The sequence below is a fragment of the Acomys russatus genome, chromosome 23 (assembly GCF_903995435.1).
Source record: "Acomys russatus chromosome 23, mAcoRus1.1, whole genome shotgun sequence".
NCBI classification, from domain to species: Eukaryota; Metazoa; Chordata; class Mammalia; order Rodentia; family Muridae; genus Acomys; species Acomys russatus.
Window position 1 is genome coordinate 17,074,462 of NC_067159.1, and position 26,624 is coordinate 17,101,085.

Genomic DNA, 26,624 nt, shown 5'->3' on the forward strand with positions numbered 1-26,624 from the left:
TAACAACTTTAAGTTCAAGTCACTGTTAAGTGAAACTCAGATTCCCTCCCATGCCCACCCCACACAGGACATCTTTTATGATGTACTTGGAACAGCAGAGAAATTATTTAGGTATCTCAGAAAATGTAATTTAATGATTAAACTACCATCCATCCATCCCACCAGGCAGCTAGCTAGGCAAGTGTTGTGGTCTATTAGGAAGTATGAGAGTCACTCATTTCATTATTTACTGAAGCCCACTTCTTCCACACAATCACCTCTTCTTATTTTGCCTTCAAACATTTCCCCCAAAATGGCCCTTTCTTCATCCTCATTTTCACCACGCAAGTCCAGAGCATCATCAATCATGTTTCAGTTGGCCTCTGCAATGAACAGGCTTCTTCCTACTTGGTTTAACTGAACACAGATCTTCTCCATCCCTCTCAGTGTTTATTCTAGTCAATTCCAAGCAACCACTGGGGCAATTACAGTTGTCTTTAAAATGAGTCTAGAAATGATGTTAGTGGTATGGACACTACACGGTTCCCCTCTCCTCTTCTTTCAAGTCCTCAGTATATACCAGTCTCCGGGCCCAAGCTTTGTCCATTCTCATCTTTAAGTTCCCTTGTTGTGTCTATTTTCATACTCCTGGACATGCAATTTATTTTTTCCTGAAACACTCTCTCTACTTAACCTGAAATCCTAACATTATGTACACAAGACGTCATATCCTTCGAGCAGCCTTAAATGATTGCACCTACAAGAGTTTGCGTTCCCTTGGCATGGTTCTCTTGATCTTTTCTTCACTACCACAGAACACGAAACCTATTCACACATTTTACAGGAAATTATTCATTGCTTTTGTGGTGGTATGGCGGCGGTGGCGGCAGCGGTGGCGGCGGCGGTGGTGGTGGTGGTGGTGGTGGTGGTGTGTGTGTGTGTGTGTGTGTGTGTGTGTGTGTGTGTACCTTTATAGTAACACTGTTCATGTATTGAAAGGCCTGGACTTGCCTCGCTTTAGTTAAATCTTGGAGACACCCATAACAGTTCTCACACACATTATGGAAAAGAAATTTATGCAAAGCCTTGAGAGGATTTGATCATTAAAATAATTTGCTTTCAATTCACATAACAAATATGATGTGCAGGGATGTGTGGGTGTGGTGTGATATGTTTTCACCAGCCAAGCAGTTTTTGAGGAAACACAGATTACAAAAGCAATTCATTGGTTATCGCCTGCCTTTGTATTGTTTTCTTATTGATTTCTTTTCTTTCTACAATGACAATTTCAGTAGTTCACAGGAAAATACATAATAGTTTGCTCTTTGTACCATCCGAAGGAAAAGACACCAAAAATCTCAGAGAGTGTAGAAATTAAAACTCTGTGCTCACTGGGATAGAAAAGAAAGATTTTAATCAGAAATCTAATGTGGACACCTTTTGAGAATATGTCTCTAGATTGAAGTGAAATAATGCCATAAATAAGTCATTTAATGTTATTTACCAGAATATGCCATAAGCACCCAAAAATTCTAAGTTGTATCATAAAATGGTGTTCTCGTTTCACTCCATGCACCTAACACTGATTTTTCTAGAACTTTGAAATGAAATTATTTTATCTGGTCACCAATCAATATTATTATAAATTGAGTATTATTAATTTTCCATATGTTTATATGCTCTTAAAATGTGACTATATTTAAATCTCTTAAAGACACAATCTATATTCCCAGGAAAAAAAACCTACAAATTTTTAAATTCTCTCAGGTTTTATTTATTACACTATTGTTCATTCAGTTTTAAGTTTAAATAAACTTCTCCTTTAAGATATATTTCTAATTCATGTTTATATTTGAAATTTGTAAATATAAGAGCTGAAGTACATTCATAAACAACTAACAAGATGAAATTGTGTTTTCTTAAGAGATATGAGTTATTAAACACACATGTAATTGTTGTTATTCTCATCAGAGATTTATTGTAGCTACCCTAATCATTTCCCCTAGCAGCATAATAGACAAGTCTGGATATAAAGATAAACTCTAAGTAATATAAGTAGACTTTATATGGCTTCAAAAAGTATGATAGAAATAAGTTTTTATAAGAGTTTTAATAGACTGTGATATCAAACCATATGTGTTTCTTACTACATTAGTTCTTCACTGGTCTTAAGAACAAAAATAATTTTTATATCCATAAATATATTCTCTGCTGTAGCTACGTCATATGTGTGGGTTTAGCCTGAGAATCTAAAGCTAAAAGATCTTAGATAAAACTACAACAAAGCACATTCATATGGGAAGAAATTAGAAAGGAGAGCAGATGTGTTTTATGCATCAGTAATCCCAATGACTTCTTCAGACCACATCCTAAGTCATACCTTTTTCTCAACTAATGATTGACAATGGTGTGGTAACTGATAATAGAAAGATGAATGCATAAACGTCACCAGAGAAATAAAACAGCCATATTCCTCAATAGCCTATTCAACGTACTTTTATGAATATATAGAATGTTATCAATGCTGATATTTCCATGGGTCTCACTGCACACTGACGAGAATAATAGAAAAAAAAAATCAGTGAAGCAAGACTTCACATCCCCTCTGTTGCCGTGCACGTTATGGGAACATTTGTCTTCCAGGCATGTTGGGAAAATTATCTTTCCCGACTAGGTTCCCTTGTCCTCTAGAAAATGGAAGTAAAGTGAGAAAGACAATGATTCATTTGAACAGAAGCTAGTTTGGGAAAGTCATGAAACATAAATGACTGTTATCATTTTGTTTTATTTTCCATTGTCCCTATTCTTTTAGACTGTGAAGATGCTTATGTTTCTTGACACCAAAGCCCACAGAATTATAACTGGGAAATCAGCCAGTTTCATAAACTCCTGCCGATTTAATTCTACTGACTTCATTTGACAAGATAAATTTTAGCCTAGGAAATCAATGACCAATTTAAAGGAAGTTTCTCCTGGGAAGTAATCAACACAGAGAGAGAGAGAGAGCTCTGCCCATGCTGCTTGCTTCCCGGGGATGTCATCTGACCAGAACTCTATGGCCATGACTAGGTGACGACTGCATGGCCACCACGCTGTCTTGTTATTTATTTAGTTTCTGGGGGTTGGATGGACTGTAACCACAGATACCTCTTTCTTCCCATCATAATATAAAATCTTCTTAACCCTGAATCAGTCCAATGTGCCCCCTTAGCTAAAATAATGAGATGTCTGACTTTAGAACGTCCTCTCCAGAGAGTAAGTACATTATCCATCATTAGTGACTTCAGCATGTGACCTGTATGAGAAAGCCGACTTGATAATGTCTGTCTGCCTTAGTGTCTTAAGTACAGAAGCAGAGTCTTTGTTTCTGTGTTTCATTTTAATTAATGCACGTGCAAATCAAAGGGTAAATGGAGGCATGAATACTCATAGGTGCTAAGTAAATTCAATTGATATCTACTTGGCGATTTCATTACGAATTTTTAAAACTTCCATTACTCCCTCTCTACCTCACTTTAGCAAATGACAGAAGAGATATAATTCCTATGATCTCATGTTCCCTTGCCCTCCCTCCCCTTTTCTTTTTTCCTAAAAAGGTGTGTCTGTTCCCACCATTTGCTTTATAATGTTTCTCAGATCAACTCCCATTCAACTTATGATTCATCATTTTCTCGATGTTGCATGATCACTAATGATTTCTTTGCCCTAAATAACATAGCAGTTTCTTTGAAAGTATTATGTTAATCATAAAGATAGTATTCTCCATAGGTTAGTACCATAGTCTTCTGAAGAACTGTTTTCCTTGGTCCAATTGTGGCTTGCTAAATAAAAATATCTTCTTCCTAGAACTTAGAGCAACAATGAACCCACATTTTAATTCTTCACTTCCTTCTACTTGTTTTCTGTTTATTCCTAACAGGGGGCTTTGTTCTATACTGAGTCAATTGTACAGAAAGTATAATATATGAAAAGAAAGAGAAAACTATTGTTTTATTTTTTAACATAGCTTATAGGGGAAATCTTCACTTTACCGACCTTGAAAAACACTGAAATCTGCAAGTAGGTGTTTCCAAACCATATACACATGTTGCTTTCAACAGTTACAATTGATTTTTTTCTAGATGGGTGCTTTAACAAACAAATAGCAACACACACACACACACACACACACACACACACACACATACACACACACATACTTTCTGGGACAGGGGCATGGAGGAGTATATAATATAAGACTATAAAGCTATACATTTGGCTCAGCTTGAAAAACAAAGCAAAACAAACAAAACCTGAATTATGAGAAGACCAAGATACAGTAAGATTGTTTATATGGGTTTCTTAAAGATATTTTAAACAGGTTGAACACAGAGTAGAAAAACAGATTGAGTGCATAATTTTAAAGGTCTCAATGCATGTTATTAACTCAGATGCAAGACTGGAAAAAGTTTATTTTTTGAAGGCAAGAAGTAATTCCAAAAAAAGCTACTCCCACAGTTAGGAGATCATAATACACTTTTCCATACTCTCACCAGCTCCTGTATCAAATCCTACACAACTTAAAACCAACTTCACTGGAGTCTCAATGCAGTTTTTCTCTTCTTCTTCCTAGTCTCTTTATCTGAATATATGGCATTAAACTCTGTCCAAGAGAGCAAGCCTCACATTTGCATGTTATACTAGATCATGCTTAATTTATTTTAGCATCACATCTATTCCAAAATCTGTTCCTATAGACTTTATCTTTATATTCAGACATCCAAATATACCCAGTTTCCCCTCTCTATGATTGCTTTATAGGCCTCACCCAGACAGTGCAATAACCCATAGAGAATGTTTCCCTACTCTTTACTTCTGCTATTTACTGTCCATACAGTAGAAAAAGATTTCTTTTAAAATTGCAGTTCATAACTATTTTGATTTTCTAATGTCCCTTTTTAAATTTCTCCAATTTTTAGATCATAGAACACATGCAATAAATAGTTAATGTGTCTAAAGTATCTGTCTGTGTACCAAATACTATTCTAAACACTTAATATATCTTCCTTATTTAATATTTTTAACTGTAATGTGAGCTATTTGATTACCTCTGTCACCCATGAGACATCAAGAGGTTAAAAAATTGCTCAAGCTTCAAGATCTACGATCGTATCTTCTATGAGCATATACAGGGGAGGAGGTCTCCCTCAGTCACATTCACAGGGGAGGGGAGTAAGGGGAAAATGGAAGGGAGGGAGGAATGGGAGGATACAACAGATGGGACAACACTTTAGATGTAGTATGAATAAATTAATAAAGTATGTTTAAAAAGTATAAATAAAATAAAAAATAAACATCATAACAGAAAAAAATTGCTCAAGTTCCATAAAGAGTAAGGTTACAATCCAGATCTAAATCCAGGTGGTCCCAGTAACCCACCACCCCCTACACACCATTTTAAAATGCTACCTGTTCCACCTGACCTTCTAAAGGTTTAAACCACTAAATGGCTAATATGCTAACCTAAAGTCCTAAGTAGATTTTCCCTTAATCTGTGAGTCAGTAGGTGACTCCTTGTCAATTACATCTCAAATTAAACATCAAGCTAGATATCTTTCATACCTTAGTGGAGTTTAAAATTTTGAATGCATGCACTTATTTGAGATTTGAGATTAGGAGACTTAAAAGACACATGAAATTTTAGCTATACTTTACTTCATGCGTGCCTCATAAATTAATACTACAACATTAGTTTCCTCAAGAAATGTGCCTCCAGATGAAAATTTATAATGGACTGAGGTCAAACAAGGGAAGACAGTGTCAAAACTTGAACATTATGAGTCACTACAAAGATGGGAAACAGTGAGTGGATGCTGAACATGCAGGTTAATGATAAAGAGACCATAATGCAGAAATGAACCAGAAGACAAAGAATAAATTTTATGAGTGTCCATGGATCGCTTTTGGTCAAAGAATTGATTTGAGATATCTGTTTGAAGCTACAGTTCACAAATGTTGATTTACATATATTGAAAACAATTTGAATATAACCAAAGTGTCTAAGAAAAAATACAGTAGTGAAAATTTCAAAATTAATCTGATTTTCTTATGTAACAGAGAATGAATTTTTTTTCCAAATGAGCATTTATTAAACTAGTAAGAGTGGATTCTAGGTGTGCTCTTCATTAAAGGCCAAAAAGTGATCAAACAGACAATATAATTCCTGTTAAAAGACATGAGCAGGGGCTGGGAGCTGGCCCTGGTGGTTCAGATAAAGGAAAGCCTACTAGCTAACTAGCTCAGCTACCACCCAAGCCCAGATCTAGGCCTCTGAATTGGCCCACCCCCAAATCTACATCATCTACGAACGGTTGAGATGCTTGAAAGGGTCAGTCCTGCTGTTCCAAAGCTGGAGGATCTCCGTGACAGGGAACAACAAACTGATAACTAGCAAGAGTCTGAATGAGGATCCAATATTGATGGCGTCACAGAAGCCAGAGCTCTTGAAATAGACCAATGACTTATTACAATGAACATTTGCAAGTGAAAAGGACAAAGAGATATACAGTGAGACACACTATAACATAATACAGCTTCCACAATGAGATGTGTTTTATGCTTTTTTGGGGTGTGTGTGTATGTGTGCGTGCATGTGTGTGTGTGTATGTGTGTTATTTTTAGGGGAGTTTGCAAAGACAAAAGGTGGATATGAGGGGATGGGGAAATGAATGGGACTGGGGTGCATGATGTGAAACCAGAAAGAAGCAATAAAAAGTAAAAAATAAAAAAAAAAGAGAGAGACACGTGCAAGAGTACACAATAAGAATTGGCCATAAAAATAATTATAAAAACTTATGTGTGGGATTACACTGTCATAACTCATTAAAAATATAACTCTATTCAGCTTACCTTCTTTGTAATTTTTCAAATTTTAATTAAAATACAAATTACATTATTCCCTCTTTCCTCCTGCCTACCCCTCTCATGTATTTCTAGGAAATACAATCCACAGTAGACTTCCCAGTCCTCTGGATCTTACAATCTTTCCATGTCTTTCTCAAGATGTGCCTTGAGCCCTAGGTGAAGGAATTTTTTTATAGTTGTATCCGCTGGGTCTGAACACCCTGCGGTCAGTTGTTATCTGCATTTTAGTCAATTATAAATTTCTGGCTTTGTTTTATTTTTCCTGAGACGAGGTTTCTCTATGTAGTCTTGGCTGTTCTGGATTCACTTTGTAGACCAGGTTGCCCTTGAACTCACAGAGATTCTCTTGCCTCTGCATTCCAAGGATGTAATGGTCTCTTTATGCTGCCAAAAGTTGCTTCCCTGATGAGCAGTGAAAGCTGTGCTTAATTGTGCCTATATGGAGAAGTGTTTTGAAAGCAGTTAGTAATTAAGCTGGTGTAGGAAAGTAGAACTGGTAAATTCTACTGTAAAGTCTATAATCTCCTTAGCCTTGGGTATTGGCTGGGTTTCTCATACCAGATACGGTTTCCTTCCATTTGCGTATTCCCTACTCCAATAGAGTAGGGTCTGCATTGAATTAGAGGGTTGCAGGTTACCAACAGATGTGCCCAGTTAGGAACACCTTACCATGCTAATCATTGTGATTCATAGATAGCAGCTGGTCAAGACGATTGATTGCTTCTCTCCATTGGCATTTTGCATGGCTCTTCTGAGACTATGGAAATAGTTCCAGGGAAGAGGTTTTCAGGCCACAGTCAGTTCAAATATTCCTAATCCTGTGGTCAACCTACATGCCAGCTTCAGCAATAGGAACTTACTTTCAACCTCTAGGAGGCAACCGAAGAAAACAATGGTACCCTGTATCACTTTGAGAAGCTCTTGGGGGCCCCTGGCCAAGAGCTCAAAATCTGGGTTCTCATGCCTCATACTGGGTTTTTGCTAGATGTGCCATAAGCTATATGTATGTGTATGCACTTCTGTATATTATATGTAAATTTAATTAATATAAAATACTAAGACTGCATAAGTCTTAGCATATCCTCCCTCTCTTTATGTTCTTCCCAATTTTCCATTTTTAAAAATTAATATATTTGTCATTATAAAAAATATATGCATAAATATTATATTGCTTAGTATTCTCATTTTTTGAACTTTATATAGGTAAAGACAGAAAACTTGCTAAGTCAACTGTAAAATGGAGCTGAAAGTTTAAAACATTCTATTTTAGTCTAAGCCTCACAGGACTCAAAACATTAAAATGCAGGCAATTCACAAGTTTAATTTTTTTTCAGCCTGTGACCCTTTCTCTTTTATATCCATTTCTTAGCTATTCACGGCACATAAAACCTGGGAATGAACTTTCAATAGGCAATGAATAAATCCGTTTTTTAACTTTTCAAATTTAGTGGCTATGAGGTTTTTGTACCCACTTTAACATTTAAAAGCACAATTTACATATTATATGCAATTGGCAAAAATAATATGCTTAAATTTTTAAAGGACTTGGAATGGAGAACAACAAACTCTTTCAGTTTTTGTCTCCAGAGTCCAACACATTTAACAGTTCAATTTTAGGGCATTAGATTGGTCAATCCTCAGTTTGAATAATACATTTATTTTCTGCTTTAAAAATCAATCATAGACATTATTTAATGAGTTCCTGCTCTGTTATCTAAAAATTTAGATAACAGCTCCTACATGAGTTTCTTTTTAAAAAAAATAAATAAATAAATCTACATAGTATGTTTTTATGACAAATCACAGATATTGATCAAAATCAAACTACTTGTGCTTTTAAAATACCGATTCTTTCAATCTTCATTGAGAAAATATTTTATAATTTTATTTTTTAAAGATGGAGACTGTCACTCTCCTATACTCCATCTACTCTCATAATTACATTTCTTAACAAGAAGAACTTTAAATATTTCTGCTGTTTCTAGATAAATCTTGTCTTTCCTAAAATCAGAGAGAAAAAAGAGTACCAATAAAGTAATCTGGTCATAATCTGATGGTTTTTAGTTTAATTGTTAATGGTTACAAATATTATGATCATGTTATATTGTTCAATAGAAGCTAAGTGATAGATTTAGAAATAATTTCTTTCTCTCTAAACATAGTGCCACAATATCTGTGTCATTCAAGGGAATCTCCCTTAATATTTATCACCAAGCTACATGGGATGTTGCGCACCCTTAATTCCAACACTGGGGAGAAAGAGGCATGGGGATCTCAGTGAGTTTAAGGTCAGCTTGATCTACATAGTGAATTCCAGGCCAGGCTGAGCTACATAGTGAGATAGTCTTAAAATAATTAAAATTAAGTGATTGTCTTCACCTATGTTTAAATCATGAAACTCCTCGAGCTCCACCCCAAAGTTTGTCTGTGTGTTTGTGAGTCTCAGCATCTGCTTTGATCCCCTGTTGCGTATAGACTTTCAGAGGACTTCTATAGTAGGCTCCTGTCTTGTTCCTTCTCTTCTGTTTCCAGTACCTACTCTACTTCTGAATGATAATTAAGCATCCTCCCTTGGGTCCTCCTTGTTATTTAGCTCTTTTAGGTCTATGTGTTGTAGTGTGGTTATCCTGTATTATTTGGGTAATATCCACTTATAAGTGAGTATATACCATGCATGTTTTTCTGGGTCTGGGTTACCTCAGTCAGGGTGATCGTTTCTAATTCCATCTATCCACCGGAAAATTATGGAAGGATTAGGCATTAAAGGACCTGGAGGAGCTCCACAAGGAGACCAATGGAGCCAACAAATCTGCGTGGGGGATGGGGACAGGGGTGCTGCAGAGACTGATGCACCAACGAAGAACTATTTATGGTGAGGGCATATATGCTCTGCTCAGATGTAGTAGATAGGCACAGTTTCCTTATGGGCCCCATAATGTGGGTAGTAGGGTCTACTTCTGACATGTACTCTGGTGCCCAGGCCACAGAGGAAGAGGATACAAGCAGTCCAGATGAGACTTGATAGGCTGAGGTCAGATGATAAGGGATGAGGCTGTCCCCTTTCTGAGCACTAGGGGAGGGGCGAGAGGGGATGACGGAGGGCAGAACTGGGAATTGACTGGCAAGGAGGCTACAGTCAGTATGTAAAGTGAACAAAATTTTTAAAAATATAAATAGAAAAAATGTTTAAATCAGGTTAAACATCACATATCTGTAAAAATATGTATCACTTCCACGGGGGATCTATCAGTTTCTGTTTCCAAAACGTCATTGAGAGACCTTCTTTTTAGAGCTTTCTATTTCGGAAGATTTCTCAAAGTCTCCTGTACAATTCTCATTATACAAGGGGCTCTTGTTTTACTGGTCTCGCATTTGCCTCTGCTGTTACTAACTTATTCACTGCAATACACCCTCATATACTTTCTTAAGAATATTCTACAGCAAATAATCACATCAGAAAAGGTCCTGGATTTTCTTAAAAACAATGGCATATGTCCTTACTGCATTCCGGTACCCAAAGTGGTGCTGAAAAGCTTGACTCTTACTTGTTTCCGTTTAAGTACCTACAATGTCTAGAAAAATTTCAGCTTCTCTTTGTTGTTAACCACTCACAGACATTTTTCACAGGCTCTTCTCCACCTAATTTGAATGAATTCTTCTACTCTTTTTGTGCCTCTTCTTATTCCAGAAACCTTCTTAAACCCTTGAACCAATGTCTTCATCACCTCCCCTCCTTTTTTCCCAATGTAACCGTTTTTCAGTTTAAAGAAAATATTTAAATCTTCCATCTCTTTTTGTAATATGTATTCATAGTTTTCTTTTCTAAAAATAGTTTTTTTTAAATGTTATTCTTTCGCTGTCCAAACGCAGAGTGCGAAAGTGTATAAAGGAGGAAGGGGCTTGTCTACTCTCCGGATTCTCTTTTTAACAGAACACTGTCGTAATATCTAATTGTTTTTATCACAACTTTTAAAGCTATCTGTGCTTTTCACTACCTTTACAATTGTAAGCAACGATCCTCTTGACCACTTTAGTATTTAAGTGGAACTTGACACTTCTTTCAGTAGGTAATAGGCAGAGAAGGTATATTGTTAAGCAAGAAGGGCCTGTGCTGAGTGTCCAATACTGACAATATCCACATTAGTTCTTTTAGGGTAACTAGCACACAGTTTTGGAGCCCTACTTCTAGGGAAGCAAATGGGATCAATGGCTCTTAACCCGCTTTCAGTTCCATAGACCACTCCACATGTCCTTTCTCCATGCTTTCTGACTCCATAGCTCACTTCTTCAAGGCAATGTCTCCTCCTCTTCAATCATCATTTCTTCTGCAAAAGCTGGCACATCTTAGTTTGGATCTTTCATGACAACTCTCTGTCTTCTGTGCCTTTGAAAAAATTATTTAAACTTCTCTTCAAGTAATTCTTTGTATTCTTGTCCTTGTCTTTGAGGCTTAGAACATATTTTATTGCTAACTTGTTCACTGTAATTTTGTTGAAATCAGAAAATAGAGAAGATAAAATCATATATTAATCTGTCATTTTAAAGCCAGAATCATTTTTCATCTTTCAGGAAAAAAATATATTTTTCTGTGGTTCAATTGGAAGGGGGATATCTCTTCATTTTAATCTATGTACACTGGAAATTTTTGTGTTCTTCTCATCTGCTTATTTATACATGTTTGTGTGTGGCATCATTAAATGTCCCTTTCAAATATGGTATATTCATGTAATTTGTTCAACTAGGTCCATTCAAAATACGTTAACATTTCTCTAATTCATATTGGTTCTACTTTGCTCATATATTTTCATGTGTTTATAACAAGTTGAACCACCTTATTCCAAATAGGTTTAACACAAACTATGGATATATAGAGACCTATGGCATGGAGTCTCATGAATCACTAGCCTAGTCTTGATAAACTGGGTCTCTGGAATCTGTAAAATGATTTAAAGAAATTTGTAAAATATACACAGATGACATCACATGTAATTCATTTCAAAGAAAATAGAAAATGATTTCAATTCATGTATCATGAAATATTAGGGATTACAGAATGTGTAGTTACTGTTGCATTAACAAAGTAAAATATGCTCCCATTCATCATCTTCCTAACTATGCAGCTTGGTATACTGCCAATTACAAATTATTCCTACGAGGAAGATATAGAAGGAAATATGAGCCAAAACAAGCTCTAGCTAGATTGCTTTGCCCATGATTTGCCTTGAACATGTCTTCTTTTCTTCCAAACATAGAGGCGCCAGCAGCGATGATCTATACATTTATCAATTTTTATACTAGGCAGAGGAAAGTAAATATATGAAATAAGACCTAGAAAAAAATAGAAAGAAAAATTAGAACGGACAATAAGCTTATTTCTTTGTTAGACCAAAGGCAAATGCTTCTACGTAAATTGTTTTTAAAAATGTATAAGACAGATTACTTCTAAATTCCACTAATTAAAAATCTACAAAAGTGGTTTGTCCTTTGCTTTTGACAGCTATGAAATCTCAGCTATTCTTAAGACCTATTCACAGACAAAGTGACCTCATATATGCATAAAATATTATTATATGTATGTATACACTCTTACTTTTTAGTGAAAATCATGTTGGTCATTGTTGGGTTTCTGAAACTTCCATTCCATGTTTTCTTGGAATCTGTGGATCTCACATTCTAAGATTTTGTTTTCTGCATATTCATGATTGCTCTATCAATATCCCCCCAGCAGCAACTCTATGCCTTTCAGGAACTCTGAGTTATATTATATAAAGATATATTTAAATGGACATGTTTTTTTAATCAACCAAGCTGAAAATCAGCCTTTGTTTGGAGTTCTGCCTAGGTTGTATACTTTCTATAACCATAGAACATAAGAGAAGGGGAAATATAAAGGTAGCTGATAATCAAACTCACAGGCCTCATAGCAGTGGGAATGGGTATGTTTTTGTTTTTTTGTTTTGTTTTGTTTTTCTACTCTTGAGACTTTTTTCCCCCTACTGGATTGACTTTTCCAGCCTAGATATGAGGACATTTGCTTAGTCTTATTGTATCCTCTTTCATTTGATTGTTGTTTCTTAGAGGCCTGCTCTTTTCTGAAGGGAAAGGGAGAAATAATGGATCTAAAGATGATGGGGAGGTGGAGGGAGTGGGAGGCATGGAGGGAGAGGAAACTGTGGTCAGGCTGTATTGTATGAGAGAAGAATATATTTTTCAATAAAAATAATACTTTATTTTTATTATGCTTTACATTTAAAGCACTGAAATGGCACACCATGACCCTTCTTAGGGGTTAAAAACATTATAACCAATATGGTATTCATTCACTCAGAATGTGATATTTAATTTTATGGATTTATTTCTATTTACATCTCTCCCTTTGCTTTCATCTTAGTTTGTGTACTGGACTCATTAACTGCGTTCAACCAACATGTTTATGCTCCTCTAATTTCAGCATGTGGTAAATTGATGAAAATCACGGGCCCTATCACAGTCAAGACATCTGGAACTCGATTTGGTGCTTGGATGACGGATCCTTTAGCATCTGAAAAGAACAACAGAGTATGTTGCTTCCACAAATACTTTTGCTTTTAATTAGGTTTCCTTTATACTGTTTTCTCCCATGCTTTCTCTTTCTTCATAATATAGGTTCTGATGTAAAGAGTATTGTTTCATGATATTTTCCAACTAGAACTGCTATGTCTAAGGTTGTAGCAAACTTATGTTAGTAATATGTTCCTCTTAAAATTCTTTAGTGTAGTCTAGCATAATTGCCACTGAGTTTCATCTTGTTTTATGCTTGAAATGTAAATATGAGCATAAAAAATTTCATGAATATTCCACAAGAAATACGATCGTTAGATTTTTGAAAACCCTAAACAGTAAGTATGGAACCAATTCATTATATAAGCCAATATATTTCTATAAGTTCAACTGAAACTAGTGAGGGTGCTTTTATAGGTTGACAACACCTTTATTATGTGATTAAATATAGTAGGAACGACTCCAGTTCTACTTATTAGTGAATTATGAAATAAAACTCTTAATAGTCCTACCCAAATGAGATTTGTTATTAAATTAATGCAATGGTTTCACTAAAACCTACTAGATAATCCAATGAATAACAATTACTAGAAGGTCCCATGGAAATTACAAAGTAAATATAAGCTGAGCATGCAAAATAAAATTGATGGGCAAAGGGCAGGATAAAGATAAAGCCTTACAGTTGTTATTAATCATGTTGATATGTCAGGAAATGTGCTTTGCAGTAACATGTGCTGGTTCTATTTAGAAATAGGTACACATTAGACAGAACATATATACAAAGCAAATTCAGCTAATTCCACTACAAATATCTTTTCCTAAAAAAGTTTAAATGTATCTGTGTGTGCTTGTATGTCAACATACATATGCATGTCAGATGACCCTGTGATTCTTGATTTCCACCAATCGAGTCTTGGGGATGGAACTCAGCTCTTGGTAGCCAGCACATTTATCTACTAAGCCATTTTGCAGGAACTACATACAATGTCTTTACAGAGGCCTGAAGTGCCATCACATTTCAGTGAGTCAGCAGTAAAAATAATTTACAACCAGAACTTTAAACTTTGACTGTAACTGTATTTTGGAATTGTCATAAAGCCCAGCTTTTAATCACTCCATTTCTCTCTCTCTCTCTCTCTCTCTCTCTCTCTCTCTCTCTCTCTCTCTCTCTCTCTCTCTCTTCTCCCTTATTTTCAGGTCTGGTACATGGACAGTTATACTAACAACAAGATAGTTCGTGAATACAAGTCCATTGCAGACTTTGTCAGTGGAGCTGAATCAAGGACATACAACCTCCCTTTCAAGTGGGCAGGAACTAACCATGTTGTCTACAATGGCTCACTCTATTTTAACAAGTATCAGAGTAATATCATCATCAAGTACAGCTTTGATTTAGGGAGAGTGCTAGCCCAAAGAAGCCTAGAGTATGCTGGTTTTCACAATGTGTACCCCTACACGTGGGGTGGATTCTCTGACATTGACCTAATGGCTGATGAAATCGGGCTGTGGGCTATATACGCAACTAACCAGAATGCAGGCAATATTGTCATCAGCCAGCTTAATCAAGACACCCTGGAGGTGATGAAGAGCTGGAGCACTGGCTATCCCAAGAGAAGTGCAGGAGAATCCTTCATGATCTGTGGGACTCTGTATGTCACCAACTCCCACTTAACTGGAGCCAAAGTATATTATTCCTATTCCACAAAAACTTCCACATACGAGTACACGGACATCCCTTTCCACAACCAATACTTTCACATATCCATGCTTGACTACAACGCAAGAGATAAAGCTCTTTATGCCTGGAACAACGGCCACCAGGTCCTGTTCAATGTCACCCTGTTCCACATCATTAAGACAGAAGATGACACATAGGCATTTCTTTTCATCTATCCACCCTGTCATTTATGATAAACTCTATAGGACCCTGTCTGTGTTATCTTTCTCCTTGATTGACTTGCTAACATTTCTCCAAAGCAAAGAATTTTATTGTGTATTTGGAGTTTCAAAAAAAGGATTTGTCTAAGTTAATGTGTCGGAAACACATCTTAACTCCTAAATTTACAGGGCCTATTATGCCCTTGTCATGCAAAGTACTAAAAAGAGTTTAAGAGTCTAGAGTCATAGTTTTACAAAAGATTAATGATCTGCCTTGAATTAGAATCAGATTAATGGTGGCTTAAATGCATGAATGTCTTCTCTTTTTAACTGTCATTTTTTTACTGTCTCTTGCTCTACATTAAGAAATATTTTCATAGGAATTAAGGAAAAAGAAAAGCACTTTCTCCCTATTTATTTCTACAAAAAGATTTAAAGATTTTATTTATATGGAAAATAATACCAATCATGTTGCTGTTACCACATTCTCTGATGCGGTGCTGTGCAGTCATTTCTAAATCTCTTGCTGACATTTTCTTGGCAATTCATTTTTTTATCATTGTAATCACCATCAAACAATTGTATTCCTTCACTTCTGTGAAAGTAATATTTTTTATAAAGTGCATTAAAATTATAATCTCAGTAATTATTCAAGTCATTTTTCAAGGGTGGTCAAGAAAGATTTTCTTGGCTTACCCCTTCACATAAGCACTATAAACTTTAAAAATATCAAACCAGGCATCCTACACAGAATCTGTCTTCTATCTCAAGTTCATTCCACCATTGGCTCTGAATTTGAACACCAACTCAATGTAGTGATACCCTGTTTCCTTGAAGTATCCCACATGATTGTTTGTAAAATACGTAGCCTTGTTATAAAGACTGAATTTGATTGTATTCATTTATTAGTAGTAGCATTATTATCACACATATATTAGAATTTTAACAAACAAACAACATTCAATAATGCCATTTCTTTTATGATATGAAGCACATGAAGATTTTTAAGGAAAGAAAGTTTATGTGATGTTTTTTATGTTAGAATTATGAACCATGGAGAGTTATTATCAAACTTGTACAAAAGAAACTGATTAAAAGAATTGTGAGTTGTCTTTGGTTTCAACTGTATAAATAATCAATTCAGAAAATGTAAAGGGAATGCAATCCTTTGATACCTTGCCTCACAGTGTGTGCAAAATTGAAGATCCTAAAAATCAAAACTTGAATAATATTTATGTTACTAATTCCACAGAACATATAATTAACAAATAGTGAACATACCAATGAATTTAGAAGTAATTTTTCTATGTTAAAAAGAATTCCCCTAAGGCGATTTTATGGAAACTATGAGGGGTGTATTTAAAAATTTTAAAGATACGTTCTAAAATAAATAATATATAACTTAAATTATAAATTTTTGTCTCATATATGTATACAACCTTATTTTAAAAATAAGCATATGATAATGCAGACACAGCACTCTATAAAAGATACTGCTATTTAGAGTAATTCATTTAAATTCTGCAAGTGAAAAGTCATTCTCAAATATCATCTCATCAAAATTGAAGAATCTAATTACTTTAATCTTGAAACTCAAGGTGGAATGAGAAGCTGTTCTTTATCAACAAAAGTTAAGCATGATATAATGGGAACCCTGCATCTTTTTATAATGGTGTCTTCTCTCCCCGTGAGTTCACATGAGCTACAGTCTACAAATAAGAGTTGGGACATTTAGGAGATTCATTTGCCATACTATGCGTATCACAGAAGCAAACAGTTCATACTTTGTATAGCAATTTGTCTAAGGTTAAAAAAACCATGTCAGTTTTAGAAATGAATCCGTTTTCAGGTAGACAGACTCTAATAGGAACAATTTCTGTTTTTAAGGCATATTATGTGGTAACACGTACATTCAAAATGTGGATGATCATGGCTTATTTGTGAAGTGTGCATCTTGTACAGAGCCTTGTAGTTTTCTATGTATGGTTTCATTACCCTGTCGAATTTATAATGTATGTGTTGGTAGAGCAAGCGAAGATTATCTTGTCACTAGAAGTGGGGTATCATGAGCTTAAAAATATGACTTGCATTAAACATTTGCAGCTTATGAACAATTTTCTGAATAAATTATGTTCAGTTTTGTGCCTGAAATAAATAAGAACTTAATCACTGTTTTCTTTTTAATCTGCAGCAAATAAAGTAATTTTATGATGAAAATAATGAGTATTTCAAAATCATCCATAGATTCTAGGCAGCGCAGAAGTCTAAACTCAGAAAAGTCATCATCCAAAGTGAACTATATAACTGGTATTTCTAAGTTAATAGTATCATTAAAGTTCTTCCATATCACTCAAATAATATGTCCGTGGTCGGGTTGTGTTGGTGTATTATTTGAATTAGTAGAACTTGAATCACAAGGCTTATTGTATATATCTAACTTTACATCTACAAGTTCAGAAAATGGAAATCTTCCAGGGCATTAACACTGTCTAAAAATAAAAGAGAAAGAAATTGCAGATGCAGTCTATGCAGTGAATATGAGTGATTAGTGAAGTTTTATCACAAATTCAAAAGCAAACTGCTATCTGCATTGTAGCCTCACTTCTTTGTAATTGACAACATGCTCAGTGATGAAAACGTCAGAAAATATTAATTTCTTATTGATGTTTACTCTTAGTTTTAAGAAAAATCACAACTGTGTCTTCTTTTTTGAAAGTCACTGTCGAATTCCCAAGTAGAACCTTTACAGTCAGGATGACTACTCCAGAAATATAACCATATAAAATTGCAAATGTATTATCATCAAAATAAAGGTTTTTCTTTAGTGAATGAGTTTCACATTAATGATTCTAAAGCTTGAAACTTCTAAAAGAAAAGTGTTTTGATTTTGAAGTACCACTAATCCTTAACTCTCAGATCGCCAACTGTTTGCTTTGAAAATGTGATGTAAGAAAATATTTTGGAAAAAAATATCTTCAACTTAAGACAATTATGAAAAATATAGCCGTCATAGACTTTCAAGAGGCCAACCTTTATAGAAACAGGATATTTTAAAAAGCAGAATCAAAAGCTGCATCTTGCCAAAGAAGTCATATATCCTTTATCAAACCTACAAATTGAGTCTGTGTGATGTTATCAAGCAACACTTAGTCTTAAAGTCAGCGTCTCCACCATTTCATGTACAGACCATAAGAAATTCTATATATTAAAGTGTTGTACTAGTACCAGACATGGGGCATTTGAATTAAGCACAGATTACATGAAATCTCAATTGATAACCTCTTACAGCTAGGTTGATAGCTTCTAAAAAGCACGGATTCAATCAGGTATAGTGGCACTCATCTTTAATCTCAGCACTCAGGAGGCAGAGACAGGCACACCTCTGTGATTCAAGTCTAGCCTGGTCTACAGAGTGAGTGCCCATAAAGCCAAAGCTCCGTAGTACAACCCCGTTGCAAAAACAGAGAAGACAAACAACAAGCATTCTTCAGTTCAGTAAACTGTATCTTTACTGAAATAAAGATGTTTGGGCTTATAAAATTTAATTTAACTTATCATAAAATAGTGAGCTAATATTTTCTAATTAACATTATCTATAGTGAATATTTGGAGTTGAATAAAATCTAACCTTTTCAGTGGTTGAATGATACTAGAAAAATACAATTTAAAATATCAATGTTTAGAGGCTAGAGAGATGGCTCAACAGCTAAAAGCACTTACTGTCCTTGCATAGTGCTTAGTTCTGTGTACCCAGTTTGATCGCTCACACACTCCTATAACTCGAGCTCTAGAGAATCTGACATCTTTGGCCTCCATGGGGACCTGCACTGCACTCTCCTGCTCATATCCACACACAAGCATAGACATATAATTTTTGAAATTAATTTCTAGAAGAAAAAATTACCTCATTACAATCTTTACATTATTTGTCTAGTGAATTTTTTTAATTTTTTTATTAATTTATTCTTGTTACATCTCAATGTTTATCCCATCCCTTGTATCCTCCCATTCTTCCCTCCCTCCCATTTTCCCATCATTCCCCTCCCCTATGACTGTTCCTGAGGGGGATTACCTCCCCCTGTATATGCTCATAGGGTACCAAGTCTCTTCTTGGCAGCCTGCTGTCCTTCCTCTTAGTGCCACCAGGTCTCCCCTCCAGGGCACATAGTCAAATGTGAGGCACCAGAGTACGTGAGAAAGTCATATCCCACTCTCCACTCAACTGTGGAGAATGTTCTGACCATTGGCTAGATGTGGGTAGGGAATTGTAAGTTTGATTTATGAAACTCTTAATAAAGAATAGAATATTGTTGGTCATGCAATTTAGCCAAAAGAAAATTTCTCTTTCAAACTTAACAAACCCAGATGATTTATTTACCACACATGTTGAATTTATGCTACGTAGTCTGACTTGATATGTGGCATCAACCTTAGAGATATTTCATTTTATTTAGATTCAACTATGCCTCCAAACTGACCAACTAGGTTACAGAAAACGTGTTTTCTTTGATGACTTGTTCATCAGTGATAGATACATTCCACAAATATTCAGTGATATTAAGCAAGGCCTGAAAACAACATGAAATCATGGAATAATATTTCATCAAGAATGCATGTTAATTGAAATAGGTATAGACAGCTTATGATTTAATTGTTCCCAATCAGAGACATGAAGTAGCACATTTCCTATGGAGGAGTTTAGAGAGGTATCTCAATACTGTGAAAAGGTTACTGTTATACCATTCATACACATGGAAATCAGCGCGCAGACATGCCAAGAAGGGCAGATATCTATTTTAGAATGACTAAAGCATTACTAGACTATACCATTGTCTAAATATAACTCAGATGTATAAATACTATGTGTTGAAAGAACTTTCCAGAAAATACATAATGAAGTCATAAAATACCTAAAAATCTCAGTGAAACACTGGCCATTTTAGTTTAAGTGTGATAGAAGTCCACCAAAATGCAATAATACATATTCAGTAAGGCTCTTAATGTACAATGTTGAATTTTCTATAATAACCCTGTGTTCATTCATATTACATACACATATTTGACATGAATGAATAGCTATCATGCATTAAAATGAATAAATGAATTACAAACTAATAATTCTGGAACCAAAGGACGGGGCTGTCAGCAGATACACAGGTCTTCATGTGTTTAAATTCTGATAGGAATAACCTGCACTAAAATTATAAAAACCGTGTTCTGATTGTGTCAACTACTAAGAACAAACATTTATTTTTCAGTTGGCATGATAAAGACATATTGGAGTAAATCATGAATACACTTCAATAATTTTTAGGAAGATAAAATTTGAAAACTTTCCAGTTTAAAGTCATTCAAAGAATATAATGTCACCATGTGATATAAGTAAAATTCATGACTTCTTACTTTCTGTCCCCAAAGCTCTGCCAAACAATATTTGTAGTCCATTCTTCTCTGCAGAATTAGTTTGGAAGTTTTCAACTTGGAGTTAAAGAACTCACATCAGAGATCACAGAATTCCCCCAACAAATATATGACAAACTTAATGTGTATCTGTAGTTGTATGATCATTCTTGAAGATTTAATTTTTTATCAGATTCTCAAGGAAAAAATATTGTCCAAAAGGCTATTATTATGCTAGTTTAATCTATATCAAATTCATCAAATGTCTGTATATTAAGTACTGACTATCTGTGATAATTCTTGCAGACTTTAGGAATCTTTTAGCTCTCTGCTGAAAAGAAATCAGCATTGCAATATTGTCATTGAGTTATTTTGTTTATTTATTTGTTTGTTTGTTTGTTTGTTTATTCGTTTTACATCCTGATGTAGCCTCCTCCCTCCTGTCCTTCAAGTCTCATCCTCCCTCACTTCCCCCCTATTCCCTTCCCCTACTCCTCAGAAAAAGGGAGCCCCCCACCAACCCATCCCAACACATCAAGCTGCATCAAGACTGAGTGCATCCTCTTCTCCTGTGGCCTAAGGCAGGAAACAGAGTCCATGCCAGAGACTGCCCTGCTCACCTTACTAGGGAACCCTCATGAAGTCCCACCTACCCCGTCAGCTACAGCTACTTAAGAAGCCTAGGTCCATTCCATGCATGGTCCTTGGTTGGTGCTTCAGTCTCTGCATGGCCCTCTGTGTCCTGGTTAGTTGGCTCTGTAGGTCTTCTTGTGGGGATCCTGTCCCCTCAAGATATTTCCATCCACCCACACACTTTCTCAAGACTCCCTATGCTTCACCTAATATTTGCCTGTGAGTCTTAGCATCTGTTTAGATCTTCTGCTGGGTGGAGCCTCTCAGAGGGCAGCTACGTTAGGCTCTCGTCTCTCTGATGGGGTGGGTCTCAGGTTGAACAAGGCATTGGTTGTATATTCTCTCAATCTCTGTTTTATCTTTATCCCTGCACATCTTAGGCAGAGTAAATTTTGGGTCAAAGTTTTTGTGGGTAGTTTGGTATTCCTTTCCTTCCCCAAGAGTCCTGTCTAGTTAGAGGGTGTCCTCTGAGTTACTTTCTTCAAAAAATTTAAGATTGATTTCCCCCTTTTAAAACTAGACAGTGGCTAGATTGGTGTTCTCCTCCCCAATCCCCGACTAGGAGTCTTACCTAATTAGAGGGTGACCTTTACAGTCCCTTGGGCCCTGCTACTAGCAGTATCAGCTAGAGTCCCCACCCACCCACCCACCCCCGCCCCATGTCCTCCCAGAGGCCTATACTGACTTAGGTCTCCAGCTTGTCACAGAGATGCGTCCACAAACACTTTATCTTTTCTCCAAAATTTACCCTGCCTACAAGACATGCAAGGATAAAGATAGAGCAGAGATTGAGGAACTGTCTAACAAATGCCTGGACCAACCGAAGGCCCACTCCATGGAAGAGAGCCAACCCCCTGACACTATTAAGGATACTGTGCTATGCTTGCAGACAGTGATTTGAAACAGATGCTGAGACTCACAGGCAAACACTGGGCGAAGCATAGGAAGACTAATAGAAAAGTGCAAGGAAGGATAAAAGGACCTAGAGGTGACAAGAGCTCCACAAGAAGTCCAACAGAGTCAACTAATCAGGACCCAGAGGGGCTTATGGAGACTGAAACATCAACCATGGACCATGCATGGATTGGACCTAGGTCCTCTACATAGATGTAGCCAATAGACAACATGGGCTTCATATGGTTACATTAGTAAGGCAACCAGGCACTGTTTCTCACATGGACTATGTTTCCTGCTTTTTTATTATTTTCCCCTTACAGGACTGCCTTGCCAGTCCTAATGGGACTTGATGAGCTGGGGTGAGTGGCCAGGAGGACCTCCCCTTTTCTGAGGAATAGGGAAGGAGGATGGGACTGGGAGGAGATAAGGGGGGGGGGCTATGACTGGGATGTAAAGTAAATAAATAAATTAATAAAAAATTTTAAGCTAAAAAATAATAAATGAAAACTAGACATTGATTTTGTTGTATTTGGCCTATCTTCTACTGTTTGTGTGATTCAGCCTTTGGGAAAGTCTTGCCAAATTTGGTGACCCAAAAATTCCTATTATGAATACTGTCCTACATCAATTTGAGTATATCCTCTTAGAATTCTAGTGCAGTCTTTTGGCAGCAGGGTTTGACTCTGACTGTAATTGAACAGATGCCGTGAGCTCAGTCATCTTTAAATACAAATTCCTTTTTTGAATTGGACTGCTAAAGTAACAGAAACAGCAAAAAGAAAAGCTTGAGCCTTTCCCTTGGATTAGAAACTGTTTTCATAGACATGGCTTTCCTTGACAAGAGAATTTTCAGAAAACTTTAAAAGGAAATATCACACTTGATATACACCATACTTACATGAAAATTAAAAATTAAATTGATAAACTGAAAAGTAACAGGATATAAAAACAAAGCAGAGTATTGAAGCTAGCTATGTTTCTTTTGTATTTTCTCTACTAAAGGGCTGGGGGAAATATATATATATTAGCTTTTAATCCAATATAAATCAAAAGTAAGTGTTTTCTTTCTTTCTTTACTTTTCTTTCAGAGTTTTGGAGATAGGGCCCCACAAATAGTTTTTTTTTAATGGCCTAGAATATGTGATCCCTCTGCTTCTGCCTAGAGAAAATACTATTCATGTATTCTTTTTCTCTGTATCTACTAGATCTCTTAGAAGTTATTCCTTAGTATGTGAACTTTATATTGATATTTTAATTTTTTTATAGAAAGATAAAATGTAGTCATGTCGATCAATGCTGGTTCTATATATTTATTCTGAACAACTACCTCACAATTTGTTTGGTTTACCCACTACTTTCAAATCTCATTGAATCAACCTTTAGATCTATACACCTATACTGAGCCATGTCCTTTGAGAAATGTGTCTTTTGTTTGCTGACCTTTAGTCTTCTCTCTTATCAGTTTTACTCATCTCTTTGGCTAAGAATCAGTTGCATCTACAATAACCTTGTGTATTGCTGCCAAATTAAATAAGGTTTTATATGCCAACCCATTCGAAAACATCAGGTGCACACCTCTCTTTACAATTCATGTTCAAGATTGACTTTTCGTACTGACTAAGGTCCCATTCATATTTTAACACTCATTCAAATTGTTGTCTTACATCAGACAAATATACAAAGGTCACTCTCTTATGTTCCTATACTATCACTATTTGAAATTTCTATACCAGCACCTCTCTAAAATCCACACGATACCCCTCGCAACTTCATATTTATTCGGTATGTTTTTATTATAACCCACAGAATCCATTTAGAGTCACCACCATGCACAGGAGTACAGGGCTCATCCAAAGATCATGAGCCAAGTCACTGAAAAAACTAACTCTCCAAGACCTATAGTATTGGTTTCCATATTGCGAAAATTATCACATCACTGGGACAGAGAGTTAGCTCAGCAAGCTACATGATTGCCATACAAGTTTGAGGACCTTTTCTTTTCCTTCTTCTTTTATTAATTTATTATAATTTATTCAGATTACATCCAGATTCGTATCTCTTTTCTATCTTTGTGGCTGAGGTGTGTTTTTTGTATGTAACAGAATGTTGAGTCCTATTTACACATCCATTCTGTTAGTCTGTGTCTCTTTATTGGAGAGTTATGACCATTGATGTTGAGAGAGATTAGTGACCAGTGACTCTTACGTCCTTTTCTTTTGATGTTGATTGTGGTAGTGTGTTTGTGTGCTTGTCCAATTTTTGTTTTGCTAAGTGAAGTTATCAATTTCCTGGGTGTAGTTAGCCTCCTTGCATTGGAACATCTTCCGTAGGGTCAGATTTGTGAATAGATACTGTTTAAATCTGTTTTTCTCATGGAATATCATGTTTTCTCTATCTACGGTTATTGAAAGTTTTTTTTGTGGTATAATAGTATGGACTGGCATCTGTGGTCTTTTAGGGTTTGCAAAACATCTGTTCAGGTCCTTTTGGCTTTTATGGTCTCTGCTGAGAAGTTGGGTCTTATTCTTATAAGTTTGTCATTGTATATGTTACTTGGCCTTTTTCCCTTGATGCTTTTAATATTTTTCTTTGTTCTGTACATTTATTATTTTGATTATTATGTGGCAGGAGGATTTTCTTTTCTGTTCTACTCTAGTGTGCTATAGTCCTCTTGTATGTTTATAGGCATCTCTTAATTTAAATAGGGAAAATGTTCCTGTATGATTTTGTTGAAAATATTTTCTTGGCCTTGGAGCTGGGCATCTTCTCTTTCTTCAATACCTATTATCCTTAGGTTTCCTCTTTTCATGGTGTCCCCGATATCTTGGATGTTTTGTGTCAGATTTTTCTAGATTTAACATTTTCTTTTATTGTTACATCACATATTTTTGTTTTCTTTCTCTGTTGTTGGATAGTAGTTTCTGGTGTCCTTCACTGGCTTTTGAGAGCACCATGTAAGTGAGTTGCTGTAAGTTGATACCCCTCATCTGCAGGGATCCGACAACTCTTCAAGTGGATCAGGTAGGTGACATGAGATCAGACCTGTTAACTTTCTGTGGACCAGTTAGGTGACCTGATGGCAGATCAACCTATGCTCTACACCAAAGTGTCTCCTCTAAGCAGAGAGACTCAGACGCTTGTGTTTTTGTAGCCCCTAGTTTTGTCTGAAACACAGAGCACAGGTGCTTCATGCCCCTGCCAGGTATGCCAGGCATGGGAACTTTCACTGGATTGGCCAGATGACCTGAGGTCAGATCAATTTGTGTTCCAGACTATGGGATTTCCTCTGGGCTAGAAAACCCAGACATTGGTGTTTTGTAGTTCTCAGTTTAGTCTGATACCCAGAGTGCAGGTGCTGGGCACATGAAATTGAGTGGCTAGACTTTGAACCTGTGTACATGCCTGCAGGGGCCCACGGACTTTTTTGTGAATTAATCCGGTGGCCTGAGGCCAGACCCATCCATGTTCCACACAGTGTGGAGGCCTTTCACCTGGGAGTTACCAGCACTGTTGTTTTGTATCTCTCAATTTGGTCCTTATATTGCTATGCAGTCACCACTGTCCTGCTGATCAGCCATGGTGTGTGCTCAGCACCACCATCTTCGATCCCCCCCTTGAGGACCGTTTAAATCCCTACAATATTTCTAAGAATTTCAGGTATAGTGACACATTCTTATGAAGCTACTGCTGGGGAGACCGAGATGGGCAAGATTCCTGGGTTTCCCTGAGCCGATAGCTTAGTCATTTTAACATGTTCCAATCCAGTAAAAATCCTTAGGAAGGACAGATGAGGTTGACTTCTATCTTCTAGATGCACATGTACATAGAGGTACATGCTAATGCACAATTACCACATTGAAACAAACAAACATATATACATGCACATAATCTAAATTACCACTTACAACTGTTAGTGTAGTCACCACATACTAGTCCCAGGCACAGTGAGACAGACAGGTATCACCACAAGCATTAATAACTAAGAATTTATACAATGAAAAGGCCATCTTAAACACTGAGCATTTTTACTCAGGGAGTATTATTATAAAGTAAGATAAAATTATTGTACTGAAAATAAAATATCATTTTCTTATTAATGTCTCATTCTACATATACAAATTGTCAAGAAGGCCAATGAGGCTTAATCTCCTGTTTTAGGTAAAGTGGCTCAATTCTGGTATGGTGAATTTTATTCTAGAACCAGAAAGAGTGGAGAGAGAGACAGGGGGGAGAGAGAGAGAGAGAGAGAGAGAGAGAGAGAGAGACAGAGAGAGAGAGAGAGAGAGAGAGAGAGAGAGAGAGACAGAGAGAGAGAGACAGAGACAGAGACACAGAGACAGAGACAGATTAATAGCAATGTTACTTAATTTTATACATTATATTCTGATTCTAGT

General features: G+C 36.1%; 1 protein-coding gene across 2 annotated transcripts in view; it reads left to right on the plus strand.

The window, feature by feature from the left end:
• Positions 1-16,163, plus strand: part of Olfm3 (olfactomedin 3) — a 215,308-nt gene extending 199,145 nt beyond the window's left edge. For both annotated transcript variants that reach the window (XM_051165541.1, XM_051165540.1), the window contains exons 5-6: positions 13,334-13,440; positions 14,620-16,163. In XM_051165541.1, the coding sequence (XP_051021498.1) occupies positions 13,334-13,440; positions 14,620-15,297 (785 nt within the window). In that variant the 3' untranslated portion in view covers positions 15,298-16,163. The remainder of the gene's footprint in view (positions 1-13,333; positions 13,441-14,619) is intronic.
• The last annotated feature ends 10,461 nt before the right edge of the window (positions 16,164-26,624 follow it).